The sequence below is a fragment of the Macaca fascicularis genome, chromosome 13 (assembly GCF_037993035.2).
Source record: "Macaca fascicularis isolate 582-1 chromosome 13, T2T-MFA8v1.1".
Lineage (NCBI taxonomy): Eukaryota > Metazoa > Chordata > Mammalia > Primates > Cercopithecidae > Macaca > Macaca fascicularis.
In genome coordinates, this window is record NC_088387.1 from 91,238,309 (window position 1) to 91,266,276 (window position 27,968).

A 27,968-nucleotide genomic window follows, 5' to 3' on the forward strand; every position below is an offset into this window, starting at 1 on the left:
CCTCTTGAACTGCACAAAGTGAGTATGATTCTTCTTCCACATGGAAGTTCTGTTTGGATTCAGGCAGCATGAATTTCAAGGATGGCACAGTGTGGTCCATTTTGGTATCGGTAGCAATACCTTTCCTTATAGCAATGTTAACACACATCTGCTCAAATCAAGTAGCAATCTCATCTAGCTGGCTTCCGACTCTTTTGGCATCAACAAGGGCTGATTGGAATAGAGAAGCTGGAAAGGGTGCAGGGAGGTGTGGGAGAGACATTTACAATCCATCACAAAATTTTTAAACCACAAAAAAAGCACTGCCAACAGCTATCACAGGAAACACTTCGTTTTTCCCCGCCCCAACATTCCATTATGTTATAGCCAGCTAACAGCACTTTGAAAGCCATTTCTGGATTTTGTTTTTGGCATTTTATATGCCAGAAAATGCAGTGCTTTTCCAGTGGTGGCTGTATCACGTGGACAGTGTTACATCTGCAGATGGGGTTAACAAGGCACCTGAGTACGTGAAGGGGGAATTCGAAAGAGGGTCTCTGTGAAGATCAGGGATTTGGATGGGGTGTGCGAGTGATGCTCCAGCTGCGAAGGGGAGATGGCACTAAGGGGTGAAGAAAGGAGTCCCGGCTCCAGAGTGTGGCAGGAGGGGCCTCCTACCCACCAAGTCACCAAGTCCTGCAGATCAACTGACATCAGCATCACTCACATCCATCGCTTTCTCTCCATCTGCCCCAATACTCTCCCCAGTGGTCCTCCATCTCTATTGCACTATGGAATCTGAGCTCTCACACCCCGGCCAAAGTGCTTGTTTTGAAATGTAAACCTCCCCGCCCCTTCCTGCCTGGCATTCTCAGTGGCTCCCTCTTGTGCTAAGGGGACACCCACACTCCTCAGCTGGATCCCTCCCTCCCATGACCTCACCTGCCTCTCCAGCCTCATCAGCCTGCTCCTGCCTCAGCCTTAGGTCCAGAGGTACCAACAGAACCTCCCACCCTTCCCAGAGTGAGCCCAACCCGCTATTAGGACCTAGCTTCCCTTTTCCACCGAACTCACTCTGCTGCAGAAGCTGACCTTCTGCAGGACTCAGCCCTGGGGCCACCTCCTCTAGAACCAGGAAGCTTTCCCTGCCCTACCTCTGGCCCACCCTCCCTCACTGTGCACCCTTCAGCACCAGGTTCTCTTCTCCGTCACTGCACAGAGCCCTTGTATGTGTTTGTCTCTTTCTTCATCTGTGCCTGCCGCCCAGCCTTCTACCAAACCTGGGGCTCCTTACAGGCAAGATCATCCACCTAACTTCTCATTCTTGAGCCAGCAATGGTAGAAACTGCTCACTAAATGTGGGTTCAAAAAGCCAGAGACTGAATGGGAAGGAGCTTCAAGATGGGAAGGGCAATATATATGAGGCTCCATTTAAAATAAGTTTCACTGGATTAAATGGAACCCTACAGAGACATGTTTAAGGATTCCCTTTAAACACAATAGCAGCTGGTAGAGACCTCTTTCCTTTCTAAGTAATAGAATTTCTGTGTGTTCCAGACATGTTTGCGTATGTCGTGTTGTCTTTATTTCACAGCACAAAGATGCATGAGATGATTGGGACAGGCCCTGGCCAGAGTGACTGTGACCTACTCAATAGCATGTTGCCCCCGCCCTGCCCCATCTTGTTTTTCATGAGTTAGAAGCAGCCACTGATGGATTGGCTGCCGTGGCCATGTGAAAGCCGTGTGTCTCACACACTCACATGCCCTGACCTCAGTGCCACCATTTCCAAAGTATTTCTAAGGTGGGCTGAATAGTTTTGATCATTACATGTGCATTTCAGCCTATGAGCAGATGTTAGGGAAATGTGGCTTTTAGATTTTTTTTTTTTCAGAAGTTGATTTGCATTAAAATTGGATGCTTAAACTGCAATTTACATAACACAGTGTACATGTAATGTATCTACTTTGAGCTGCATCCTACTTTTAGCTTTTGGTCTTTAGAGATAAAAGGAATCTGTTAGAGAGAGAGTACGTGTGTGCGTGTGTGTGCGTGTGTGTGTGTGTGTGTGTATGTGTACAAGGAATCTGTTGCCCTAGTGTAAAGTCTGTGTGTGTGTGTGTGTGTGTGTGTAGGGGTGTGTGTATGTGTGTGTAGGGGTGTGTGTGTGTAGGTATGTAAGTGGTACATATTTCCAAAAAGGAGCCCTTGGCACATATATGAAGGGCAAATATGGGATTCCTGAATTTAGAATGGGGGATTTCCAAAGCACAGCAGGCACAAAAGACTGCTGAGAAGAGAGGGTGAGTTGGGGCCCAGAGAGGAACTACCACCACCTGCTGTCCCAAAATGTAGTCAGGGACACCAGGCTATGTCAGGCTCAGCTCTCCTGAGTGTGTGAGTATGTGTGTGGTGGGGAGTGGGTGGGTGGGTGAGTGTTATGGGAAGAATGTGGGCTGTGGAACCAGGTAGGCCTCAGTTTAAATCCTATAAACATCATTAAGCATTCGTAGGCCTGAGTTTAAATCCTGTAACCATTGCTAGGCATCCTTGGGAAAGTTACTTCACCTCACTGAGCCTGTTTTTAAGTCTTTAAAGTGGAGATTGATCCCTATAACGGGGACAACAGCCGCCTCCAAAGATATCCACACCCTAATCCCTGGAACCTGTCAGGATATTACCTTACATAGCAAAGGGATTTCCCAGATGTGTTTGGGGTCATTAATCAGTGACCTGAAGGTAGGAGATTATCCTGGTGTTTCTGAGTGGACCCAATTAAACACTTGAGCCCTTCAAAGCAGAGAACTTTCTCAGGCTGGAGGCAGAGGAGAAGTAGCAAATGAAACTAGAGAGATGTGATGCCCAAGAGGGACCAACCAAGCTGCTGGAGGGGGCAACATGGAAGTAGCCGAGAGAGACCCCAAAGGTGACAGCCACGTGGAAAAGGGAACCTCAGTCCTGCAACCCCAAGGAAAACTGAGTTCTGCAAACAACCTGAATGAGCTTGAAAGTGGATTCGCCTTCAGAGCCTTCAGAAAGAAGCCATCCTGTTGACACCTTGATCTCAGCCTGAGACCCTAAGCAGAGGGCTCTGCCAAACCCACCCACTAAGTCTGTGGGGATTTGTTATTGCAGCAGTGGAAAATGGTAGTAGGCCCCACATCACAGGGCTGTTGCGAAGATTAACTAGTTAATGAAAGTGCCTGTGCTCCACCAGGGTGAGCTGCCTTCTCTTTCAGAGAGCAAGGTTTGTTAAACGAGGATTATGTGTGACCTGCTGGAGTAGTTTATTCCTTGACTTTCAGCCGCACCCTTTCCATGATTGGTGGCTCAAGATTAGGGGCATGGTCTCATTTGAGAAGAGCACCCAAGTGTGATAGAAAGTCAGCTTTTCCCCCAGATGGAGAGTAAAGCTAATGCAGCCAGCACTCTGTTCCTTGTCTGGGCTACTTGCTAAAGCCCCATGCCCAAGGGAGACCCCTTGAAGCTGTCCTTTCCTGCTGCTTCTCAACTTCCCTGAGTGTAATTGAGTCCCATCAGACACTGGTTGCTCTGTTTGAATAGAGAATATGGAAAGGTAAAGGTGTCACCTGGCATTTGCAATCGTATGGCCATTGCAGATCGTGGCATGCCTGTGGTCAATATTTGTCTAGAGTAAGAGGTGTGGTGGAGGCTTGATTGTCCCAGTCATGGATGAAATGCAATTTTGCTCAAAGATTCAAGGCGATGTTTTATGGGCCAATAAGATTATCTCTACTCAAGTCCATTCGTTCATTAAAGAGTAATAACAGAGCTTGCTTTCTAGCCCAGCAGAAGCTGGGAACTTAAAAATTACTGAAAGGTAAGGTTCCCCATTGTACATAAATATGTGTGGACTTATGAATGACAATAGCCAGGTGAGTGTCTCTTTCTCAGACAGAAGTTTAAACTTGGCCAAAAGTAGAATGGACAATGCTATTGTATATACAATACACACACATATACATTATATGAGGCTCCATTTAAAATGTGGTACCCACGTGTAATAATTCTCTTTGCCTTTGTTTAGAAACCAGGCTATAAAACGAAATTAGAACCTTGACCAGTATGGCCAAGCAGTGGCATGTGAATAGTCGTGGTTTGCTTCCTGGAGAGAAGGCTGCCTCTTCTCCCCTGAATTCCTGTCTATCATTCATGGGCTTGCCAGGTAGAAGTTGGTTCTGGTGAAGGGCTAGGACCCTGGAAGGAGTGGTAAGAACTGCCGATCAGCTGATGGAGAGACAGAAGGAAAGAGGGGGGAATGAAGGGCGGGAGGGCAATTTGCTCTCAAATATTTACCTGACGCTTAAAGAAAGTAAGATTATAACAGTGCCCCCGATGAGGATGGAATAATTACACATCTCCATGCCTGGAATTCAAAGTGGATTTGGGTCTCCGTGAGGCGGCATTCATCACCAGGGAGATTATGTGGGCGCTGACTCAGCAAGAACCCCCTGCAAACTCCCTACACAAATTTTTTTTTTGTTCCCTTCTCCCTCACTTCAGAAATGATGACTCTGCAGGTGCTGCAGCCTTGAAGATCAGAGGCCCTAAGCTGTACCAGGAAGGTCCGCCGCCTCACACATGAATCTACAGCATTTCCGATAGCACTTGTGCAAGCCCCTTCACAAGACCTCAGGACTGCAAGACTGTCCCAAAGGTCTCAGCAGATATCTGTGAACCACCAGGCCTGGCCTGGCCTGCAGTCCTGAGAGGATACACATCATTTCCTTGAAGTCAGTGATGTAGATAAGGGTAGAGCACCTGTATAGCCTAGGTTTTAAATATCCCGCATTGTCATCCCTATAAATCATCACACTAATCTGAAAACTCCAAGCCGCATCCCTCAGACTGCCTCTTGACTCTGGCAGCAGCACAGCGATCCATGTCAAGACACGTGCCTCCAATAATTCCAGGCATAACAATCTGAACTCCAGAGTAGAGACACTCTTAACTCATCTCGGCTGCAAGTTCCTCTGGGCGGCAGCAGCTGGCCCGAAGGAGACCTGAGACGGACATCCTTCAGGACTGGATGAATGAGTTGACAGGGTAGGCATGTGACAGCTAACCATATATTTGTCACTCTTGTTAATTTGTGAGTGCCTTGAAGTCGGTATCTTTGCATCCACAGCTGTACTGGCTGGTGGAAGATGTTCAGTATGGAGGCAGGGTGGTGTTGGGGGAAGAGCATGGATTTTGGAGTTGGGGAGATGTGCTTCCGTGCTTTTGAGTGTCACCAGCTCCTCGCTCTCAGTTGTCCTATCAGAGCTGCTTCTGCATCGCAAAATAGGAACATTAATAACAATGGAGCAGGGTTGTTAGGACTAATCAGCTACTGCCTGCCTGGCCCAGAAGTAAATGAAGGGGTCATTTTCCTCCCATGGCTAATGCTTGCAGAATTGCAATACTCAATTTTTGTACTAAGGCAACAGACATAAGAAAATTAGAAGGAGGAGGAATGTCTTTAGAGGAGGCAGGGCTGCAGCGGGCTGTGGGAAGATGCCGAGGGCATAGGAGATGTCTTGGGTGTGATAATGTCCCGTGCACCTCAATAGATGCCTCAGCCAATCGTGGGAAGTTAGTGCCAGAGCCTGGGGCAGAGTTGGGGCTGATAGGATGGAGGTGAGTCCTCAGCATAGGGCGAACTCTGGGAGCAGAGGCAACAGCAGTGTCAGGAAAATGCTCGGAGGCAGAGCGTTGAGGGGATGTAGGAGAAGAACATAGGGAGACCAGAAGGAAGGTAGAGAAGGATCAGGGCCAGGTGCTGGCCTAGCTGGGGACCTGTGCATGCCTGTGGCAGAAGGGAGGGGTCAGTAGATTCAGAGAGAAATAAAGAGCTGGGACGAGGGATCATAGGAAAAGAAACAGCTAGTGGGGAATGGGGGTGGGGCATGGGGTGGAGGCACAGGTTGGAGGGATTCACTTTGCAAAGGCAAAGGGACATATGTCTCATTTGAATACAAGGAAAGGAAGAGACTGTAGATGAAACCCATACATATCTTTAGAAGAAAGCTGGCACAAGATGTGTAAGTTAAATCTAGCGAGCAAGGACTCCATCTCTAGTGTTGAGGAACTGGAGGGTTTTCCATTTTGGGAACTGGAGCAGGCCCTGTTCTGAGTCTCTGGAGAGGAGTTGATTGGAGCACAGACATGAGACTGAAATTCACACGTGCTGACACAACTCCACGCACCGACCTCCAGTTTCCTCTATGTGCTACTGCAAGATGGGGATGTGGGTGCCAGGCAGTTGGCTGAGCTCACTCTTTGCTCAATGACTCATGTGAAAAACGATTCAAATAGTGCCCCAGCCAAATGTCAACTCCCGCTATACCATGGGACTTTATGGAGAGTCGAAATCTCAAATGTGAAGTGCAGACATTTCAGGTATCTCGTGCAGTGTGGCAGAAGATGGGAAGAAGCATCTGTAAGTCGTCTAAGAAATTAAAAGGGGGCACAGGTGGGTGATGTCTATGTTTTAACGAGATTGGCTTCAGAGGGATGTCTCATAATAACTGCTGCTGATCTTTCAATCACACTTAGTGTTTACACAGTTGTTCTCAAAATTCTGTTTCATTTGATGCTGATGGCAGTCCAGTGGAGTGTTTTTATGATATTTGTTTGATATAAGAGTAAATCAGGCCTCCGCAACCCAAGGTTGCAGCTAGCCGGTTACCGCAGACTTGGGCCTGCTGACTGTGAAGCTAAGTTCTTCCTGTTCCTTTCCCCCATGTTATTGCCATGATTCAGTAGCAGTCACAAGAAGTCCTGTCTTCCTCCTTGAGTCTACATGGTCCCCACCCTTAGGGGAATCCAGGCTTCCCGGGAGTGAACAGCAGTAGGCAGAGGGGCAGGTGCAGAGAAGGTGATGGAGTAGGGCTAGTGAAGGAAGTCTTACCTCAGTCCAGGGGCCTTTCCAAGGAAACGTGGGAGGAGACAGGTAGATGACAGGTAAGAGTGGCTGGGGACAGGTGAATGAGAGCAGGGTGCAGGACACGCATGTGATATGAAGGCCCCAGAATACCTGCCTTCTTGTTCCTGCCCCTAAACACCCAGCCTGCTTCCCCATGGCCCCTCACATGGGCAGCCACACACCTGGGCTTGACTTCAGAAGCACTGGCCAGACCAGAATACCTACAGATGAGGAGCTGCCTTTTCTACCAGCGACAGGCCCAGTGGGATGAAGGAAGCAGGCTGCCCTCGCCGCGGTCAGTTAGGGGGTACATTATCTGTAGAAAATTTAAGAGCAATGTTAACACTAACAGTCATTCTGCTTTTGAATGTCACCATGCACTGGCAATTTTAACCAATGGCAGTGATAAAATCCCCTCCCTCCCTCCTTGGTGTGCCACTGCTTCCTTCTCAGGGCAGAAGCACTACTTCAAGCCAGCTCGGGTGTAGTCCCAGGGAGAAATACACTCATCACAACTGCCTCTGCTAACTCCATCCCACCCACCTCCGTGAGGGCCCATAGCAGCAGCCAACCAGGAAGAAACGGGTGTGTGTACAAACCTAGGGGACACCAGCAACAACAGCTTTGAGGCTTCCAGCATTTTCTAGAGCTGCTTTCAGCTCTAATTAACTGCACAGACTTTCTCCTCCTGGGTTATGATTCAGGTGGCTCTTCCCCAGTGGTAGAATTGCATTCACTGTGGAAGGAACTTTTGTGGACACCTTGCCCTGAGGCCTTCTGGGGACTCAGTCCCCTCTGTTGCATCCTTGCCTTGGTTTTCTAGCCTGTCCCGAGTCTTCTCACAATGGTCACCTGGTCCTTGATTGTTAGAAAATTCTCCTGTATTCTCGACTGAAATTTCTTTCTCTTTGGTCCTGACTCTAACCCTCTGGGATCACAGGGAGTGCATCTAACCAGACTTCCACAGTGAATTCTTTTGCAAGTTAGAAGGCAATTCTCTTGGTGCCCCAAGGCTCCTCCTTTCCAGGCTAAGACATTGCAGCAGAGCCCCTGCCCCGCCATGCTGGCCCCTGAATATGCTCCAGAGGCCAGCGTGCTGGTTGGTACTGTTTCCCTGCTCACTTATACCACCCTCCGAAGTGGTAGGACTATTCCCATTTATGGATGGAGAAACTGAGGTCTCTCAGCCAGTGGAGCCTAAAGACTGGCTACAGAGTCTGTTCTTTGGCCTCTGTGGGGCCCTCACCGTTTCATTAGACCTGGGGCCTCAAAGCTGGAGCAGCAGTAATAAGAGGTCATAGGAGGGGCGTGACTGTCTTGCAGAAATCTCCTTCCGAGTGTGGATGTGCGGGGGCAGCCTAGAGATCGTCCCCTGCAGCCGAGTGGGGCACGTCTTCCGGAAGAAGCACCCGTACGTTTTCCCTGATGGAAATGCCAACACGTATATAAAGTAAGTGCCCAGGGGCTCAGTGCGGGTGGGCAGCAGCACAGGCAGCCATGGCTGGGCGGCTGCTGGTAAGGGTTGCAGCTGTCCCTGGTGCTCTGTTAGGCTGCCTGTGTGATTTGGACTGGCCGGGGCTGCACCTCGTACTACCCAGACTCTGCTTGGGTAGGGAGGGCAGGCCTGTCATATCCAGCATTAGGGCCAGATACTTCCCTAATACTTCTGAGGCTTTGGAAGGCCCCACATGAGGCCTCGTGGGCTTCAAGTCACCCATCAGTGCCCTTCTACAGGGCATGGGCTCCAGATATTTGGGGTTTTGTGGGATGGAAGAAGGAAGCCCTTTTTACCTTGGAGTTCTAGAAGAGCCGCTGCCCCACCTTCAGGCTGGGTCACTAGGGGAGAGGTCTTTGGGCAGATGCAGGGGAATGGGAAGGCCCAAGGGATGTAGCTTAAGTGCCTGCTCCAGGGCCTGGCCAGCACAGTCAAAGGGTCCAGGCTGGGGCAGGGCCTGAGACCCTGGGCTCCTGTCTGCTGTTGCGCTCTCTTCTCCTGTCTGGGGGGTGGTTCTTACCGGGACTCAGAGACCCAAGGGTGCCCACTTGGCTGTTCCCTGCTTCCTCCCTTCATCCACTCTTTTTTCCTCGATTTCTCCTCTTTCGATCTTTCTCTTCTCCTTTCAGAATAATTTGTTCCATCTTTGCCTCTTTTCCTCTTGATTCTCTCTCTTTCCCCCACCCTCTGTCTCTTGTCATCTGATAGCTTCACTCCTCCACTTGGTCCCCTCTTCCTTTTTTTCTGTCATTTGATCCATTGGGGTAGGGGGAGCTGTGTCATCACGTCCTGACACAGCCACCCCAACACAGCTGTCCTGGAGGAGACATGGGTTTGAGCAATGGGAAAATTGGCCACATCTTTTGCAAAAACGTGAAGGGCAAGGGTAGGGCAATGAGAAAATCAGCAGGCCAGGAAGCAGTGGGGAACAAAGGCAGGATTGCCTCAGCTCTCAGGTTTTAAAAAGGAAAGGTGAGCTGGGGACGTCTGGCATAGGGAGGTGGTGGCTGTGCAGGAGCCATGTGGCCGCCTGGAGGGGGGCCGGCCTGGGAATGAGGGGCAGAGCCTGGGGCTCCAGACAGTCATTGTCTTTGAGACTGGGTCCTGGCCAATGGACATCCTGCATGCCACTGGTAGGTCATTCAGTTTCTACAGGATTGTGGCACGGATGTCTGAAAAGCAGCTTCCAATGTGCTGATGGCTCGGCAGTGGAAGGGGCCAGGGAGGTGCTGTTAACTGCCTCTGGTGCCCCATGGACAAGGCTGTGTGTGCATAAACTGTCATTGCAGGTCCCAGCTTAGAAGGGCTTGCCACCCTCTTCTTTTGAATGTTTGTGCGCTAGAGTTAGCATCTGAAAGAGCACCCCCTTTTCAGTTAGGCCCCAAGTTCCCTTACTTGACCTCAGCAGATACCACTGCTGCCCAGGCCACCAGCCACCTGACCGTTTTCTGACATCTTTTCTCTCTTTTCTGGGGCTCTTTCTAGTGCCCCTGATGGCTGAGGGATGTCATCCTTAGTGTCTGTCTCTCCGTCTGTCTCCTTTTCTGTGATTTGTGGGGTCAGAGTCAGGGCAGATAACCTGATTTTAAAAACTAGAGTGCTAGCAAAAAGTCTGAAAAGAGAAGCCTGATTACTTAGTTATTTACACCTGCAGCAGGCTAACTGCACGGCCTGCAGGAAGACCTGTGTGTGCCGACTTTCCCCTTGGAGAGCTGGGACCTGAGCACTTCCACTATGGTAAAGGACAGAATCCAGGACAAGAGCCCGAGGACAGCCAGAGGTTAGATGCCCACGCAGGCCTTGCCTTTGTACTCTTGGTTACTGGCAGTGAAGGGATGTGTCGGGTTCCTGAGCCTTTTCTCCCTATTTCTTTGAGAGCCACAGAAGTTCAGTTTCTGGCATGATTTCCCTGGTCTGTATCTTTTGGGGGAAAGGTTTGTTGTTATTAAAGGTGGGCATCCCTAATCCAAAAATCTAAAATCCAAAATGCTCAAAGATCTGAAACTTTCTGAGCACCCACATGATGCGGCAGGTGGAAAATTCCACACCTGACCTCATGTGACGGGTGGCAGTCAAAATGCAGACAGACAACCCACAGTTTATTCAGCATCCCCAAGGGAAAAATATAATTACCTTCAGGCTATGTGTATAAGGTGTATGTGAAACATGAATTAATTTCATGTTTAGATTAGATGTGAATCCCGTCCCCAAGATATCTCATTATGTGTATGCAAATATTCCAAAAGCAAAACAAAACAAAACAAAAACACCCGAATCCAAAACACTTCTGGTTCCAAGCATTTCTTGTAAAGGATACTCAACCTGTACTAAAATCTTGTGTCTTGGGGTAAAGACCCCTTTGGAGATTGGGTGGGGCTTGGCTAGGCTCAGTGCCCTGGGAACAGGAATGATAGTGGGTTGACCATGGTGGAACCTAGGTGGTGCTGCCACCTCAGCCCACACATGTGTATTTTAACTGACACTCACAGGGCCTCTCAGACAGCCCCTTACTGACACTCCTTGTCACTCCTTGTCTTCCCAGGAACACCAAGCGGACAGCTGAAGTGTGGATGGATGAATACAAGCAATACTATTACGCTGCCCGGCCATTCGCCCTGGAGAGGCCCTTCGGGAAGTAAGTGTTCCTTCAGGTTGAGGAGGGCAGAGAGTGCAAAAGAGCCCAGCTCATAGGACTGATGTAAATGGGTGCTGATAGGCCAGTCAGCTTAGCTGCCCTGTGCTCCCGCAGGGCCCAAGGCTGTGGCTTCGTTCCTGTTCCTCAGAGCTTCTGCCCAGCTCTGGATGTGCAGGGCTTTAGGCAGCTCTTGTGGAATGACTCCTGGCAACCTGGACTGCCAGCTCTAGGGGAGCTGAGCTGTGCCTTGTGCAATGGACCAATATTTCCTGCTTTTTGCAGAGAGGAAGGAGGCAGGACTAGACAGCCTTAGTCCCTCTAGGTGGGACTTCCTCCCTCCAAGTTCTACATCATCCAAGCCTAAGTTCTCTCCTTCTTTGGAGGAACAGCGTGTGTACAGATGTCCTCTACAGCAGTGCTCAAGTTTCACGGGAGGAGAGGACAGAGAAAGGAATGTTTATTAAAAGCTAGATACCAGGCTGGGTGCGATGGCTCACGCCTGTAATCCCAGCATTTTGGGAGGCTGAGGTGGGTGAATCACAAGGTCAGGAGTTCGAGACGAGCCTGGCCAATATGGTGAAACCCCGTCTCTACTAAAAATACAAAAATTAGCCAGACGTGGTGGTGGGTACTTGTAGTCCCAACTATTTGGGAGGCTGAGGCAGGAGAATCGCTTGAACCTGGGAGACGGAGGTTGCAGTGAGCTGAGATCATGCCACTGCACCCCAGCCTGGGCGACAAAGTGAGACCCCATCTCAAAAAAATAAATTAATTAATTAAAAATAAATAAATAAATAAAAGCTAGATACCATTACATAAGGCATCTCATTAATCCTCCCAACTCTGAGGAATGGGCATAATGACTTCTGGTTTACAGATGAGGAGACTGAGGCTTCTACAGGTTAAGCTTCTTGCCCCAGATGACACCATGGCAGAGGGGGATGGTGGCTCTAAGCACACCTGTCTGATTTCAAAACTTGGAATGACCTTGCATTCCCCAGCCCAGGGCTGATTAGAGTAGAGAAAAATAGCACCTTCACTAATGCTATCATTTATGTTTCTTTGGGGGCAACCAATGGCTTTTTGTCATGCTAACATCACCCACTCATCATACGAAGGCTGTTGAGCAGATGGGTTTTTTTGCAGCCTAAACTTCATAGGTTGAACCCATCACTGAGTGGGAGGATTAAATCAGAACCCACCATAATGGTTTGCACCTCTGAAACCATAAATCCATGCCGCCCCTCAGGTTCTCTCACTCCAAACCTCCAAGGCATTCATTTTCAGTCCTCATCAGAACTTCCAATCTGTTGGCCATATCAACCACATCCCCCTCACTGCCTTCCCTCTCTAGCTTGGATTCTACTCTTTTAAAAACTGAACTAAAAGGTCTTGTCCTCAGACCTTCTGTGCTATTGTCCATCCAGCAACAGCATCCCCACAGTTCTTCCAGGTTCAACCTTGGATGAATCTGACTTTGCACCCTGTCCTCCAGTGCACACAGGCTGCTGAACAGAACTGGGAATGCCAGCTGGTGCTACTAATAATACACCATGGTCGTCAGTCTCAGCAAGGCCTGCAGTCTGCCCACTGGCCCTGCTGCCTCTCCTAGCTAGCGTTCTCCCTCGATCTTCATTAAATCTCCACTCTTCCCAGCCCCTAGTCCACCCCCCTCTTTGGCTGGCAGCAGATGACACCTTCTGTTTTACAGATGAAATAGATGACATCAACTTCCCAAACAAACCAACCCATTAACTTCACTGCATCTGCAGCATCCTTCTCTGTCTCTTGTCTCAAAGGACAGGCTGTGCTTCCTGCTGTGGTCTGCATCCCTCCACCTGTACTCCGGATGCACCATTCATCGCTGCATTCATTCATAAATCAACATTTATCGAGTTCCCACTGCCTGGATTCATCTCCTCTTGCCTCCTGGCGCAGGGCCTCTCAAACATTAATGGGCAAGCAGATTTCCTGGGGATCTTGTTAAAATGAAAATTCTGATTTTGGAGGTCTGTATTTCTAGTAAGCTGCGGGTGACGCAATGCTTCCGGCCTGAGTGCCACAATTCGAGAAGCAAGGTTCTACCAAGGAGGTTCCCAAACTAGTCTGCATATGGGAGTCCCCTGGGGAGTTTCAAACTGACTGCAGTCTGTGCCCCTCCTCCAGAGAGTTGGTTTACTTGCTCTGGGGTGTGGCCTGGGATGTAGAATTTTTCTAAAGACCCCACACCAGGTGATTCTAACATGGGGACAAGTTTGGGAACAATGCTCCTAGGGGGCTTTGCCCTCTGGGTGCCTCCACTCTCTCCCTGATCCCTGGTCTCTCCTCTGCTGTATTATGCCCGTCACCATTTAAACTTCTTAAATGTCTTACATCTTAAAAAAAAAATAGGAGGGGAAGAAAAGAAAGCAAACTACAAAAACCCTCCTTCAGTCCAACATTGCTCGTCATCCACACTCTGTCTTTTCCACTCCTCTAGTGCCCAGCTTCGTGAAGCAGTGGTCTGCTTTCCTCTCTCCACTCCCCTCCTCGCTCCTGGCCCGCAAGCCCTGAGACTGCTCCCACCTGGCTCCCTCGTGACTTCCTTGCACCCTGTACTGTCCTCTTACGCTGCCCCATCAGCATGAATCTTCTCCCTCCCCCAGCCCCTCTGGTGTCCCTCGGTCCCTAGGCTTCCAGAACTCTGCAGGCATGGCGTTTCTTCTGCTGCTAGGCACTGCTTGCTTGGTCCCATTTGCAGGCTGTTTCCTCTTGGTGGTCTTGCCGGAAGGTCCGTTAGAAAGCCTCTTCTGACTACATATTCTCCCTGGCATGAAGCACTATGTCTATGCTGCTGATATTTGCATCTCTATTTGTCAGCCAAACCTATCCTTTGAGCTCCAATCCCTTCTATCCAATTATCCACTGGACACCTCCACCAGGATATCTCCCTGGCGCCTCCAACTCAACAAGTCCTAAACTGAACTCATGACGTTTGCTCCTAAACTTACTCCTCATCCAATATTTCCCATCCCCGTGAAGAGTTTTCCTTGCACCTGTTGCCCAAGTCAGAAATCTAGGTGTCAACCTTGAATCCCTCTCCTTCTCTTTCCCATCCAAATGATCACCAAGTCTTGGTAACACTGCACCATCATGCAGTGAGCACGCAGGCCCTTGCTAAACACCCAATATTCAGCATTTTAGAAACCTGACATCCTTCCCATCCCGATGGAGCTTAGAGTCTGGTGATGAGCTGTGGTTGGTGCTCTATGAGAAGAAGTTCTAGTGCAATATTGAGGTGGGGAGTGGAAGGAAGTGAGCTGGACAGGAAGCAAGGCCAGCTCTATGTGTCTTCCCAGGAAGAACAAGACATGGATGTAACTTAGGTGGGTGCCGAGAGGTGTGGAGGCACTCAGCCTGTCGTTCTTCATTCCCACCCCCCACTTCCCTATTTGAAAGCATGATCAGCACCTGAGTTTCCACAGCTGCCTCCTCACTACCCTCCCTGGTCCCAGCTTTTCCCATCAGACCTATTTATGGACCAGCACTGAGATGCTGTCAAAGTACAAACCACCTCTTGCCCTGCTTAGAACCCATCAGTTTCATCCCAGTGCCCTTTAAACAAGTCCAAACTCCTTGGCAGTGCCTCACAGGACCCTTTATGGTCTGTCTTTGCTTTCAACTCACCCATTTCTGCTCTTCCAAATCACCACCCCTACATTCACATACACATCTATTTTAAGACCCTGCAGCACTCTTCCTGCCCGCAGAGCTTCTTTCGTGTCTTCACATGTGCTCATCTTACTCTCCCCACTGCCTCTAGCAGGGGCCCCTACCTCTGGTTTGTCTAGATAATGTCCCCTTTTCCTTCCAGATACCAGCATCACCATTACTACCTTGACCACCATGGACCCGACAAGCAAGGGACCCCCTCTGAGTTGTTCCCATAGATCCCTCCTGCTCATCCTATGTCACCTGGGCTGTGATGGGTTATTTCATTATCTTTGCCTATTGTTCAAAAGCTTTCCATAGTATCCCACATTGGGTATAATGCCTGACACACAGTAGGTGCTCAATGAATATCTGATGAACAAACACATGACCAGGCCCCAGAAACGGTGAAATAAAAGGGTTTTTTGAGGCTGGGGCAGCAGGGAGTGGTGTTTCGGCTGCAGAATCCAAACAGAAATTGTGACTAAGCAGGCCCAGAGCCCCAGCGGTGAATTATTGACAACACACTGAATGTTCTTGCAGCTTTGTTTCGAATGAAAAGGAAAAACACCCCCAAATTCCATCTTCAAGTAAAAGCACCAGTCCTCCCTGTCATTACTGCACCATTGTGAGATATTGCTAAGTGTTTCCATAGCTCTGTCTGCAGTTATAGAAATCTGTTCTTGCTTAATTTCCCCAGCACCCTCCAGAGAGATGTGAGCACAGAGCATGGCTATGAGTTGCGCTTTGTGCTCTCAGTCTGGACTGGCGTTGCTGGCGCCTGCCTCTGACAGCTGTGTTTTGTCTTTGTGTGTGTCCACAACCCCGTTGCCCCCAGTGTTGAGAGCAGATTGGACCTGAGGAAGAATCTGCGCTGCCAGAGCTTCAAGTGGTACCTGGAGAATGTCTACCCTGAACTCAGGTATCCGTCCTACCTGTGGAGCTTTGGCTGGCTGAAAGGAGAGGCCCTCAGCTGGCTTGGTCTGGAGAAGAGGCAGACAGTGACCAACTAGATGAGGGCTTTTATGTATATCGGAGGTCTAAGAAGACCAGTTGGCTCCCTTCACCCCTAAAACCAGAAGGGACCTTATACTGAATCAGTAGCATGAGGGGTTGCTGTTAGCCAGTGGCAGTATTTCTCACCTGCTTGCGTTTGAGCCCTGGCTTATGGACTCACTGACACTAGCTCCATTGCAGGCACTCATCCCCATCTGTGGCTCCTGGGTCTTTCCTTGCCGCCTCATTCTTAGTGGCGCCCTGCCCTTCTCCGAGCTGTGCAGATCTTTTGTAACAACCCAGCCCTGCCATTCTCAGAACGCTGCCCACCCTCTCCAGCTGGTAGTCTTGCTAATCCAATGAGCAGTGGACTCTCCTCTCCCTGTGACTCTCCTCCAGCATCCCCAAGGAGTCCTCCATCCAGAAGGGCAATATCCGACAGAGACAGAAGTGCCTGGAATCTCAAAGGCAGAACAACCAAGAAACCCCAAACCTAAAGTTGAGCCCCTGTGCCAAGGTCAAAGGCGAAGATGCAAAGTCCCAGGTAAAGTAACTGGCTGGGCATACGGGACCGTGTGTCACAGTAGAGGGAGGCGGCCAGATGACTCTGCCTCCATCACCTGCTCTTACATGACATCAGATGCCCATTTATTCCCAGAGATCAGTAGTGGAGCATGAGAGGTGTCGTCCCCCGACTCTGCCACTGTGCTTACACTGCTTGCTTTCCAAGTGCATAGAGTTCCTCTGAAAGACAGCTTAACAGGCAGCATCCTGCCTGCAGGAAATTGCCCATTAAGTTAGCAGGAGCTTAATGAGTTTGTTGTAGTTGGTGTCCTACCTGCTGGCAGCAACCGTGGGCAGGGTCAGGCAAGGCCAATGGCACAGCTAGTTCGCAGGTGTGAAATGCAAAGGGGGAGAAGGCTGCTGCTGGGTGACACTGCCTCCTGGGACAGGACGGAATGCCTGCTCTGTGAGTCTCCCAGCTGATTTAGCTCTGACTGGCAGGTAATCACATCAGATTTCGTAAAACCATCACTGTCCACCACCCTGTCTCTGGGCAGCATCCTTCTTCATCCCCAGCTTCACCTCTGCATCTCCTGCCTCCCCTAAGTCTGCAGGACCATTTGTGGTCCCTTCTCTGAAAGGTTTCCTGTGCTTTACTTGATTCATCGACAGAGTACCTTCCCCTCCCTGCCATGTTTTTCCGGACAGTCTTCTCCCATCTGAGGCTAGAACTGTTATTTTAAAGGTCACGGACAAATTCACAGCCTGTCTTGTAGCACTCTGCCTGTTGACTGCATTAAAGCACAGTGGCACACACCTGTAATCCCGGCACTTTGGGAGGTCAAGGCAGGTGGATCACCTAAAGCCAGGAGTTCATAACCAGCCTGGCCAACATGGCGAAACCCCGTTTCTACTAAAAATACAAAAAATTAGCCGGGCAGGGTGGCACGCGCCTGTAATCCCAGCTACTTGTGGGGCTGAGGCAGTAGAATCGCTTGAACCCTGGAGGCAGAGGTTGCAGTGAGCTAAGATCACACCATTGCACTCCAGCCCAGGCAACAATAGTGAAACTCCTCAAAAAAAAAAAAAAAAAAAGCGCATTTGTCTATGGCTTCTCACCTGGCTCTGTGGCTCAGTGTGATCCCCCTTCTCCTACATTCCTGTTCCTTTCATCTGTTTTCCTTGCTAACTCCTCACCCCCAATCTCATACCCTTCTGGCGGGTATTCCCCAAGATTCTCAGCTCACTGTTCATTTCTCTACAAACCATTTCTTGGAGACTTTTTTCATGCTTCCAGCTTTGACAGTTTCCTGTTTGTTGATTCACAAATTCCATATCTTTATCTATCCATGAATTCATTTATTTATTCAACAGCTACTTGCCTGTTAACTATGAAGATGCAGAGATGAAAGACTAGGTTGCAGGCCTGAAGGACCCCTCAAAGGGCCTAAAGTAAAAATAAGCTAGAAAGTAGCCATTGTGATGTAATCTCTGTCCTGGATGGAGTTTTGTCCGGGGTACCATAGAAGTTGCAAGAGATGGCATCCAAGTTAGGTGTGAGGCTCAGCGAAGGTTTCCAACCGGACTTGGAAATGAGTTGTATTCTCAGAGATGAGTAGAAATAGGCCAGGTTGGGAAGGGAAGAAAGGGTGGCCCAGGAAAGACCTGGAGCTGAGCAAGGACGCTGGCGAGGATGCTGCCTTTGCAGGGCTGTGGGAGAGTAGGGTTGGAGAATGGGATGTGAGGGGAGGGAGCAGCAGACGGTGTGGCTGGAGAGTAAGCAGGAGCCAAATCCTGGTCTCTCTTCCCATGCTGAAGAGGTTATGTTTTGTTCTGGGGAACAGGATGCTATGAGATCTCTGGAGAGAGTTGGGAATTGCAGATTTGCAGGTGCTGAAGAGGTTGCATTTTGTGCTGGGGAACAGGATGCTATGAGATCTCAGGAGAGGTTTGGGAATTGCAGATCTGCAGGTGTAGATCTCCCACCTGGACTCTCTCTCAACAGTGGCTGATTGAGTGAGTCCATGGCCACACTGAACTCACTTGTGACTCAAGTCAACAGATGGCCATGAGCACCTGTCAGGCACCCTGGCTGCCTCCTTCGTCCCACTACCTCTCTCCACGTGACCCCCTTCTCCCAGGACCCCCACTTCCAGCCTGGTCCAGCTCCTGCAACTCTTCTTTCTCCTGTACCCTTCATTGTCTCGTTTCTCAGAAGGGCTGCTCTTAGATCCCATGTTCACTTCTTTATGCTAGATCAGCATTCCTCAATCTCAGCACTCTTGACATTTGAGCTGGACATTTCTTTGTTGTAGGGGCTGCCCTGTGTGTTGTGGGTGGTCTAGCAGCATCCCTAGCCTCTGCCCACTCTTGCCAGCAGCACCTCCCCCAACACAAGTCAACACAAGTCACGGCCATCAAAAGTGTCTCAGACATGACCCAATGCCCCCTGAGGGAAAAACCACCCCAGTTGGGAGCCACTGGGTTAGATTATGGCAACAGCCTCCACTTGCTTCTCCTGCCCTGGCTGCAGCCCTGCCCCCACCCTGACGTTGCATGTGGTCACTAATCCATTGTTTTCAGTCTCAGCACAGACATCGATGGCTCCTAGTGTCTACCACAAAAGCCAGACTCTTGGCCTTGGAACTTCAGGCATCTCAACCCAGCTCCAACTTGCGGTGGCTTTTCCAGGACCCATATCTCTGCTTCAGTAGGGCAGGGGAGGGAGCTGCTTGAGTCAGACAGGAAAAGGGGAAGGAAACTGAGGTGTTGATTTTGCTTTAGGCGTGACTGCTTGGCTGAGAATGACATAATTTGCCCAAGTGGCATTTTGCAAAACGTTGTGAGTAGGTGACACACATCCCTCTCTTCTGAATCTGTGTGTGGGCAGTGCTGGTAGGCAGCAGCCAGAGTGTTGTCTTCCTCCATTCCCTGGGGCAGGAGTGTGCTTGGTCTGTTTCCAGCAGAATAGGGGGCTTTTCTGGTACGTGACGCCTTTGGCTGCATAAGGAAGTGGGAGGAGAGGAGCCAGGTCTCTATGGGCCTCAGAGAGGGGCCCTGCAATGCCCTGGCCCCAAGAAGAGTTGTCAGGCCATTATTTGACCAGAGGGTAATAGTGCCCATCCCAGATGACCCTCCTGTCATGTGAAAAAGGGTAGGGACAACAGTCATCTTTGGGCAACTCACACTCATCCTGGGCATGGCCTACGCGTGAGCAAAGCATCTTCTCTGGAAGATGGTATTGAGCTGCCCCTCCTCTCTGCCTTGGCGAGAACAACTGGGTTGGTGTCACCACAGTGTGAATGTGGGGTGCTAGGGGAATACTCCATGACAGGACAATGCTCAGTCCACTTCACAGAGTGTACCACGGTCCAGGGACCACTCCTGCTGAGATGCAAGGTGGCCTGATGCTGGGTGAGACACAGCCCCTGCCCTCCAGGGCTCACAGCATGACTCAGATACATTTCCAAGTAATCTGGAGGTGTTAAACCCACATGGGACGGATAGAAATCCACATGACCAGGCCAGCTAAGATAATCTCCCTGAGTATGTGTACCTGTGTGTATGTGTGTGTAGTATACACTGACTTATATGGCCTTTCTCTTCTTTTCAGTGTCCACTCCTCCTTCCCATATAAACTACTATTCCTGTCTTCCTGCTTCCCAACCCCTTCTGCTAACACTGGGCTTTGTTGCATTCTCTCCTCTTACAGCTGCTTTGCCCCCATCACCTCTTCCCACCTCTGTCCTCCTACTTGTCCTGCCTGCTGGCCTGTCCAGAGGGAGTCACATCTGCCCCTCAAACCCCTAAACATGGTTTGTTCGGTCTTCTCTGCTCCCACTTCTTTTGTCTCTGAGAGGCCATATCAGGGAAGTGACATAAAAGCCTATTAAGTAGATGTTGCTATTATCCCATCGTACAGATAGGGGCCGAGGTCAAAATGATGAAACCACGGTCTGGAGAGGTTACCCAAAGTCATATCCTACCAATAAGGGTGAAGATGGATTTGGAGAATCTGGCCACATGTCATAGCTCTGCTCTTGCTGATGCTGGAGAGTCAGGGCTGGCTCTGAGCTCTTTTAGACAGGTTTAATCAGGGGAGAAGACAGCTGCCCCTGAAATTCCTCTTCTAGGTCGTAAACATTAAAACCATAAATCAGCTCCACCTTGACAGGGGAGAGTGGCAAGAGATTCTTCTTCTTGGCCAGTTTCCAATGACAACCTTTATGAAAAGATGAACGAAGGTTGTACCCCCATGTCAGGGTCTAGGCTGGAGGACCATGCCAGAGAGTAGTCCCCTCCCTGATGTTGTGGGCACTGGGAAGAGCATGAATGGAGGCTCCTACTCCCGATTCCACACCAGAATGTGGGACACACACCGCGCTGGCTTCCTGTCTTGCCTGCCCCCATTTCTTCACACCCTGGCTACATATCCAAGCTGGGTCACTCCCCACTAAATGGTCCCCCTTGGGCCTAGGGGTGTGTACTAGGAATATAGTCTACCCTCAGAGGACAAGGTCAAAGGTGAAGAAGCGAAGTCCCAGGTAAAGTAACTGGCTGGGGATACAGGACCATGTATGAACCCAGGGATGAAATCTACATAGGTTTTTTTAATAAGACTTGGTCCTTTTGGCCTGGAGACTCTAGGGTCCTCAATTGTGGAGTAAAAGCACCAGAGAATGGGAACCAAGGGCTGAGTTCAGCTTTAGCTGCCCACACTCTCTGCAGGCCGGTGAGCCCCAGGCTCTGGGGCATCCTTATTGTTGAAAGGAGACTGTTTTGTCCTCTGGTTCTGACACTGGCTCCCGATGCTGCCCCACCCCCAGCCCTATCCATTCCTCACCCTGCCTTCCCTCCCTCTCTTGGCTGGCTTGTCAACCTTGAGAGCAAAATGTTTAATCTGAGTGTGTATTGAAGATGTCGGAAAACTGATGCCTTAGGTGAAATGCGAGAGAAATACATCATCCGTTTGTAAACATGTGAAGCCCGAGAAGTCTCCAGGTTAACAAGTTTCCTCTTAACTTTATTGGACTCCAGAAAAATATTTGTGAAAGGTAGAAAGAATATAGGTGCACGAATCTAGTTTCCATCCCAATTTTAAAAAAGGGGGAAAACATAAAACATATTTTTAGCTCGTCATTTTACCTGTCTCCCAGTGTGTGGGCTACTGGTTGTGAAGCATGCAAGTTGGGTACCCTGGGTGGGCAGGTGAAGATAAAGTCTCCTCCTAACCTGGACTGGCACTGGTGCCTTGAGGTGTGTGAACCTGAGTCTGCTGGCGGGACAGGCTGCCCGCATACCACCCTTCCTGCCCGATACCACCCTCCCTGCCCAATGCCACCCTCCCTGCCCACACACCACCCTCCCTGCCCAACGCCACCCTCCCTACCCAATGCCACCTTCCCTGCCTGATACCATCCTCCCTGCCCAATGCCACCCTCCCTGCCCGATGCCACCCTCCCTGCCCACATACCACCCTCCCTGTCTGCTGCCACCCTCCCTGCCCGATGCCACCACCCCTGCCTGATGCCACCCTTCCTTCCTGTGCTTTCTCAACACAGCCTTGGGAATGGCTCCATCTCTTCCTCCAGCATAGCAGCATCCCTGACCCCACCCGCTGGCAGCTAGTAACACCCCTTCACCCAGCCATAGAACCAAAAAATGTCTGCAGACACTGCCAGAGGTCCACTGAGTGGGGAGAGTTGAGAGCTGCTGCTCCAGGCTGATTGCTTCTTGCCTACCAGAGGTGGGGGCCCTGGGCCATTCCAAGACCAGCTCCTCTACTGAGGCCCCTCGTCCTCACTCCTGCATTTTTTTTTTTTTTTTTTTTGAGAAGGAGTCTTGCTCTTTTGCCCAGGCTGGAGTACAATGGCATGATCTCAGCTCACTGCAACCTCTGTCTCCCGGGCTCCAGCAATTCTTCTTCAGCCTCCCGAGTAGCTGGGATTACAGGCACATGCCACCACACCTGGCTAATTTTTGTATCTTTAGTAGAGATGGGGTTTCACCATGTGAGCCAGGCTGGTCTTGAACTCCTGACCTCGTGATCTACCCACCTCAGCCTCCCAAAGTGCTGGGATTACAGGCAAGAGCCACCGCACCCAGCCCTCTTTTAGTTACCTCTTAAGACAATCTTTCATCCCTGCTTCGCCATCCTGTGCAAGACCACAAGCCCCAGGCTGGGTGCTGTGGCCCTCTGCATCCCAGCTTCCACAGCCGTGGCCAGACTGGCATCTGCTAGAGAGAGAAGGTTTCTGACCCCCTGCCCGTCCCGTCCCTGCTCCCACCAGCAGTGGCTGTCTCCAGAGATGTCCTCCAAGCACAGGTTTTAAGACTGTCTGGCCCAGTCGATCCCCTCCTCATTCACTGGTGACTCCCCTCCTCCTCAGCCCCCAGCTGGCCTATCCCAGTAGAGGGGGCAGGGCCACCCACACCAACCCCCAGGACAGTCTCTGGGTTGCCCTTCTATGGCTACAGCTTTGGGATAGGAGGGACAGTTCCTGGACCAAACCGAGGGTTGGGCTGCTTATTCTCATGGCCCAATAATGAGATGCAGATGAACTGGGAAAGAAGAGAGTTTATTTCTGTAACCGGGTACAGAGAGAAGACCTGGAAATTATCGCCAGACCAACTCAAAATTACAAAGTTTTTCAGAGCTTATATGCCTTCTAAGCTATATGTCTAAGTGTAAATTTACATTCATCTAAAGACATAAGTGATTAACTTCTTTTAATCTATAACTAAGGCCTGAGTCCTGAAGACCTTCTCCTGGAGCCTCAGTAAATTTACTTAATCTAGATGGGTCCCGATGCCAGGGGTGATTAACTTGTCTCCTGCTAAATCATGGAGGTTTGGGGAGTTCCTTCAGACCCCAATAAAACTTGTTTGTGGAGGTCTGGGGAGTTTCTTCAGACCCCCAATAAAATTTGTTTAATCCTAAACAGGTCCTGTGAAGAATTCCTTCATTATCTTGTCATGCTTCAAGGCCCAGGAAAAGCCTTGACAAACTCTTGGTGGGCTTTTGTGACATTCCAGCCTGTGTAAGGGCACTGGCCCTTTCAGCCTTTAACATTTAACCTACCCACTCAGGGCTGAAACAGTGGTCGGGGAGGCCTGCCTGTTCAGCTGTTAGGGAGACCTGGCCTGCCACAGGACCTGCATCATGGGCTAGGCTTTTGCCAGGCCCCCAAACGAAGCACCGGCAGAGGGCCAGCACTCAGCCATCCAGGCCAGACCTGCTGAGCAACCTCTGCTGCCTTCCTGGAGTCCGTTTCTGACTGCAGGATTCTCTTAATAAACCCATTCATCACGGCCCTTCTGGGAAGTCTGACAGGCTGCAGAATGGAAATCTGAAAATGCTCTCCTTGCTTCCCGCCTGCGTGCTCCTGTCTCTTGCTTCTCCTCCCTCCTCTCCTCTTTCAGATGTGGCCAGACATCAGCCTTCCTCTGGGACATGAAGAGGCTAAATTATTGAAATGCCAGGAAATACCAGCTAATGGAAAGTCCACTTAACATGAGGGCTTCATTATCTGTGCATGTTCACACATTCTCCTTGGGGGTCTTTGAGATGTTTTCATCAGGCCTTAGCCTGGAGATGCACCAGCTGCCCAAATGCATTTCTTCCTGAAAGGCATCTGTGGACAACAAGGGTCGAGGATGTCAAAAGAACTGCCCACCCGCCCACCCATCCAGCACTTCCAGTTTTGAGACCCCTAGGATATTAAAAAAGAACTGCAAAGTGAGCTCTCACAAGAGGCTTTTATATTTAATCAGTTAATGCTTTTAACACAAAAAACACAATGTCATTGTATGATGGTGACTGTAAGATAATGGCAGGATTTATTTTTGAAATACTAATCTGTGGTTCCTTACAGACTCTACAGTCAGGTAATGGGTCAGAAGGAATGAACTTCGTCTTCCCCTGTCAGTGACTGTTTCTTTAGCCTCATTCCAGAGAATGGTGAGAAGTCTAAATCTGAGGTCAGTTGTACTGACCTCAGGGCATATGGCTTCCTGGTAGTCCAACTGTTGCATTTGACTTTTTGGCCCTTCTCTCTCCTCCCCACAGGCCAAGGAATATTCTAGGCCCACACCCAGGTGCCCACCTTCTAGATCACATTCTGGATATTTAGGACTTCAGAATCCCCCACTCAAATGGCCCCAGCCTAATTCAAAGCCCTGCGTGGGTCTCTGAGAGTGGACTGTGTCTCAGTACACATCCCCAGGTCCAAGGGAGACCATTTAGAGGGGAAGACTCAGCTTGGATATGCAGCCAAGATGCGGGAAGACTCAGCTTGGATATGCAGCCAAGATGCGGGAAGACAAGGGGGGCTACTCAGGCTAGAAGCCAGCACTGTGTGTATCCTATGGTCTGGTGTAGAATCAGGAGTGTGGGCCTCCATTCATACTCATGGCCCAATTACTCTACTAGAGAGGGTACTATTCTCTGGCCTGCCCCACCCCAGACCTTGGCAAGGGTGTACAACCTTTGTTCATCTTTTCATAAAGGTTGTCACTGGAAACTGGCCAAGAAGAAGAATCTCTTGCCACTCTCCCCTGTCAAGGTGGAGCTGATCTTTGGTTTTAATGTTTACAACCTGGAAGAAGAATCTCAGAGGCAGGCGTCTTCTCCCCAGTTTAAGTTGTCTCAAAGAGCTCAGAGCCAGCCTTGACTCTCCAGCATCAGCAAGAGCAGAGCTGCTGGAGAAAGTTGGTGTGGGGGCCACTGGCTGGTGTATGACGTTGGATAGCCTCTCCAAACCTTGGTTTCATCATCTATAAAATGAGGATAATAGTAATACCTACTTAATAGGATTCTTATGAAAATTAATCAATCTGTGTAAAGTTGTCAGGATAATACTGGGCACATCACAAGCACTCAATAAATGTCAGCTCTTATTAGCAGCAGCAGCAGCAGCCTGGTCATTGCACCACCTCTGTGTGGACAGACTTCCTTCCCCTTTCAGCTTATCTTGGAGAAAGGCAAATGGGATGTGTAGAATGTGATGTTCACAGGGCCAGAGAAGAACTTCTTGATATGTCCCAAGGAATGTATCTCATGACTTTATTATAGAAAATTTCAAGTATCTATAGATACAGAAGTCGAATAGTATAAAGAACTATATAATAGTATAAAGAACGCCCTTCTCTCTCCTCCCCACAAGCCAAGGAATATTCTAGGCCCACACCCAGGGGCCCACCTTCTAGACATGGACACCCGTTGCCCTGCTGTAAGAACAAGACTCATGGACAGTCTTGTTTCATCTATATTTGCATCCCTTCCCAGCGAGTACTTTCTGATCTAGGTCTTCTCCCAACACCAGCAGTTTGAAAAGGGATAAAAGAATCCTTACACAGGAGCCATTCTCCCGCTGGGCTGGTGAGTCACAGATCAAGAGAGCCAGGCGTCATTGTCCAGCAAGTCAGGTTGACTCAAGGTGGACGTATTCAGGACAGCAGAAGGTCCTGAGCCTATGGGAGTGGTTCCTCTGAACCACCCAGGTCCCAGAAAACAATAAAGTCTTTCAGCAGCCTGTGGAGGTCAGGAGAGGACCGGGGACCAGGAGGGAAGGTGCAGAACAAGAGGCAGATGACCACTACCTCTGCCTGGGAGACACCTTGTCCTAGAGTAGGGGGCTGGCCTGCTAAGTGGACTTTTTTCATTCTTGGGCCAAGGGGAAGTAGCCAATGAGTAACCTGGTCCAGAGGTTCAGGGTCAACGTGTTTCAGGGATGTAGTGAAAATAGATACAGCCCTCAAAGGATCCTCTGCAGTTTCCCCAGGGGACCCAATTCAGGAATTATCTTCCTTGCCCCCAGATGGAGGCAAGGGGTAAATGTTATCCTTATTTACAACCTGGGAATAAAACTGCTTCCACCAGCACTTTCTGCCCCACTGACTTAAGAACTGGGAAGTGCTTGTGGCTTCATAAGCCACAGTTACTCTGTGATCTCTGGCACTTTGGAGGGAAAATGTTGGAATCATTTCTCATAATGAACGACACAGCATGCCCTTCTTCCTGATGCCAACAGAACTCTGCTTGTCAATCCGATTTCTCAGTTTTTCTCCCTGCAAGAGCTCAGGGTCCAAAAGATCTATTATTCTGGCACATGCACTCTCCTGAAACAATTTTAATCCTCATAACATTCTTCATTCCCTCAACCCTTCTTCATTCATTCCCTTGGAACACTTGTTCCATTTGTCCTTCCATCTGCCTCTTGTCGTAACTCTCATGTGCTCTAGACACTGACTCAGACTCCCTTTCAAAGAACAGGGGACAGCCTAAAGGTATCTGGTATGGAGGGGTTGGGAGTTGACCTGCTAAGTGGCTGCTTGAAATGCCAAGTGCTAGGAACATACCCTCTCAAGACGTTTTCTCCAGACAGAAAATGTGGAGCACACAGCTCAACTGGGGTTGTTGTGCAGGCTCCTGCCCAAAGGCCAGAATTGTTCAGGACTCCCAGAGGCAGCCTGAATAGCCCAGGCCCAGGCCACTTCGTGGGATACGGGAGGGAGATTTCCATGGAGATATGACCTCTGAGTCTGTGGCACTTGAGTAGCATTTTCCAATGTAACCTTGGTGATCATTGCCTACTGGGACCCTTGGTGCTTCTTATCAACCTGTGCTAATCACGCCCATAGGTGTGGTTGTATCCCTTGAGTGGTGGCTTCCTAGATCCTGAACAAACCTTCCTGGTCTCTTTCTCCCCAGGTGTGGGCCTTCACATACACCCAGCAGATCCTCCAGGAGGAGCTGTGCCTGTCAGTCATCACCTTGTTCCCTGGCGCCCCAGTGGTTCTTGTCCTTTGCAAGAATGGAGATGACAGACAGGTAAGGGCTCAGCAGGTCCCTGGGATGTGGCCATCTCCGTAATGTGACTGCCTGTTTAGGGCTTAGTATCATGAGCAGGAAAAGAGAGAAATTGTTAGAAGAGGAAGAGTTGATAAGAGAGGTCAGGAGAGGGAGGGAAAGTGCTACCTAGGACCCCTTCTGTGTTGCTAGCAGCAATGGCAACATCCACCCTCACTGGTCAGCCTGCCCCATGAAAGACTGTTGATTTCCACTGACCACACCATGCCCATTCATCTTCTACTTTCCTGTCATTGCTCTGTTCCCCACCTGGGATCCCAAACAAGGATCTCAGGGTCACAAGGATGAGCAAGACTTGACCCTTGCCTTCAGGGCCCTGGGCTCTGGCAGTGTGTCCCCCAAACTTCCTAGCATTCTGGGCACATGAAATGCCCAGTTCGTCTAGCAGCAAAGTGATGTCTCCATTCAGTTTCTTGCCAACTGGGTATTGGTGTTAGAGAGAACAAGATTAAAATGCCTGTTTTATGGTTTACTGGCTGTGTGACCCATGGCAGGTTACTGGACCTCTCTGGGTGTCCATTTCCTCCTCTCTGAAATGGGGTTGAGGAGGTCCACTACGCAGGGCAGCTGTGACTGTCTCTTGGCAGTAATGTGCTTAGTGCCTGCTCCGGGGTGCTTCCCCTGATGTGTCCAGTCCCTCCTTTGTCGTGCGAGGTCAAGTGTGAGAACCTGCTGCATGAGACCCGCCTCTCTGCTCTGGCCCCTCGTGTGCTGACACATTTTGAAGAAGCCCCCAGCCCCTCCTGCCATCACACTCGCTGCTCCCACCACCCCAGCTCTTCCCCACTTCCCTGCCGTCATGCAGATGCTGAGTGTAGACCATTTCTTAGGTTGCTCCTGTGACTAACTCGCTTCACATTTTCTGGGCTAC

At 49.9% G+C, this 27,968-nt stretch overlaps 1 protein-coding gene across 11 annotated transcripts in view; it reads left to right on the top strand.

The window, feature by feature from the left end:
- GALNT14 (polypeptide N-acetylgalactosaminyltransferase 14) overlaps positions 1 to 27,968 on the top strand; it is a 258,864-nt gene that overhangs the window by 230,059 nt on the left and 837 nt on the right. For 7 of the 11 annotated variants that reach the window (XR_012422514.1, XM_074012039.1, XM_005576193.4 and 4 more), the window contains 5 exons: positions 8,231 to 8,357; positions 10,945 to 11,037; positions 15,566 to 15,649; positions 16,123 to 16,267; positions 26,939 to 27,058. Coding sequence is in view for 8 of the 11 variants with exons in the window: in XM_074012039.1 (XP_073868140.1) it covers positions 8,231 to 8,357; positions 10,945 to 11,037; positions 15,566 to 15,649; positions 16,123 to 16,267; positions 26,939 to 27,058 (569 nt within the window). In the remaining 3 variants the exon portion in view is untranslated. Of the gene's footprint in view, positions 1 to 8,230; positions 8,358 to 10,944; positions 11,038 to 15,565; positions 15,650 to 16,122; positions 16,268 to 26,938; positions 27,059 to 27,968 lie in introns of those variants that run through there. The other 4 variants (XR_012422513.1, XR_012422515.1, XM_045369552.3 and 1 more) reach the window with 4 other exon arrangements.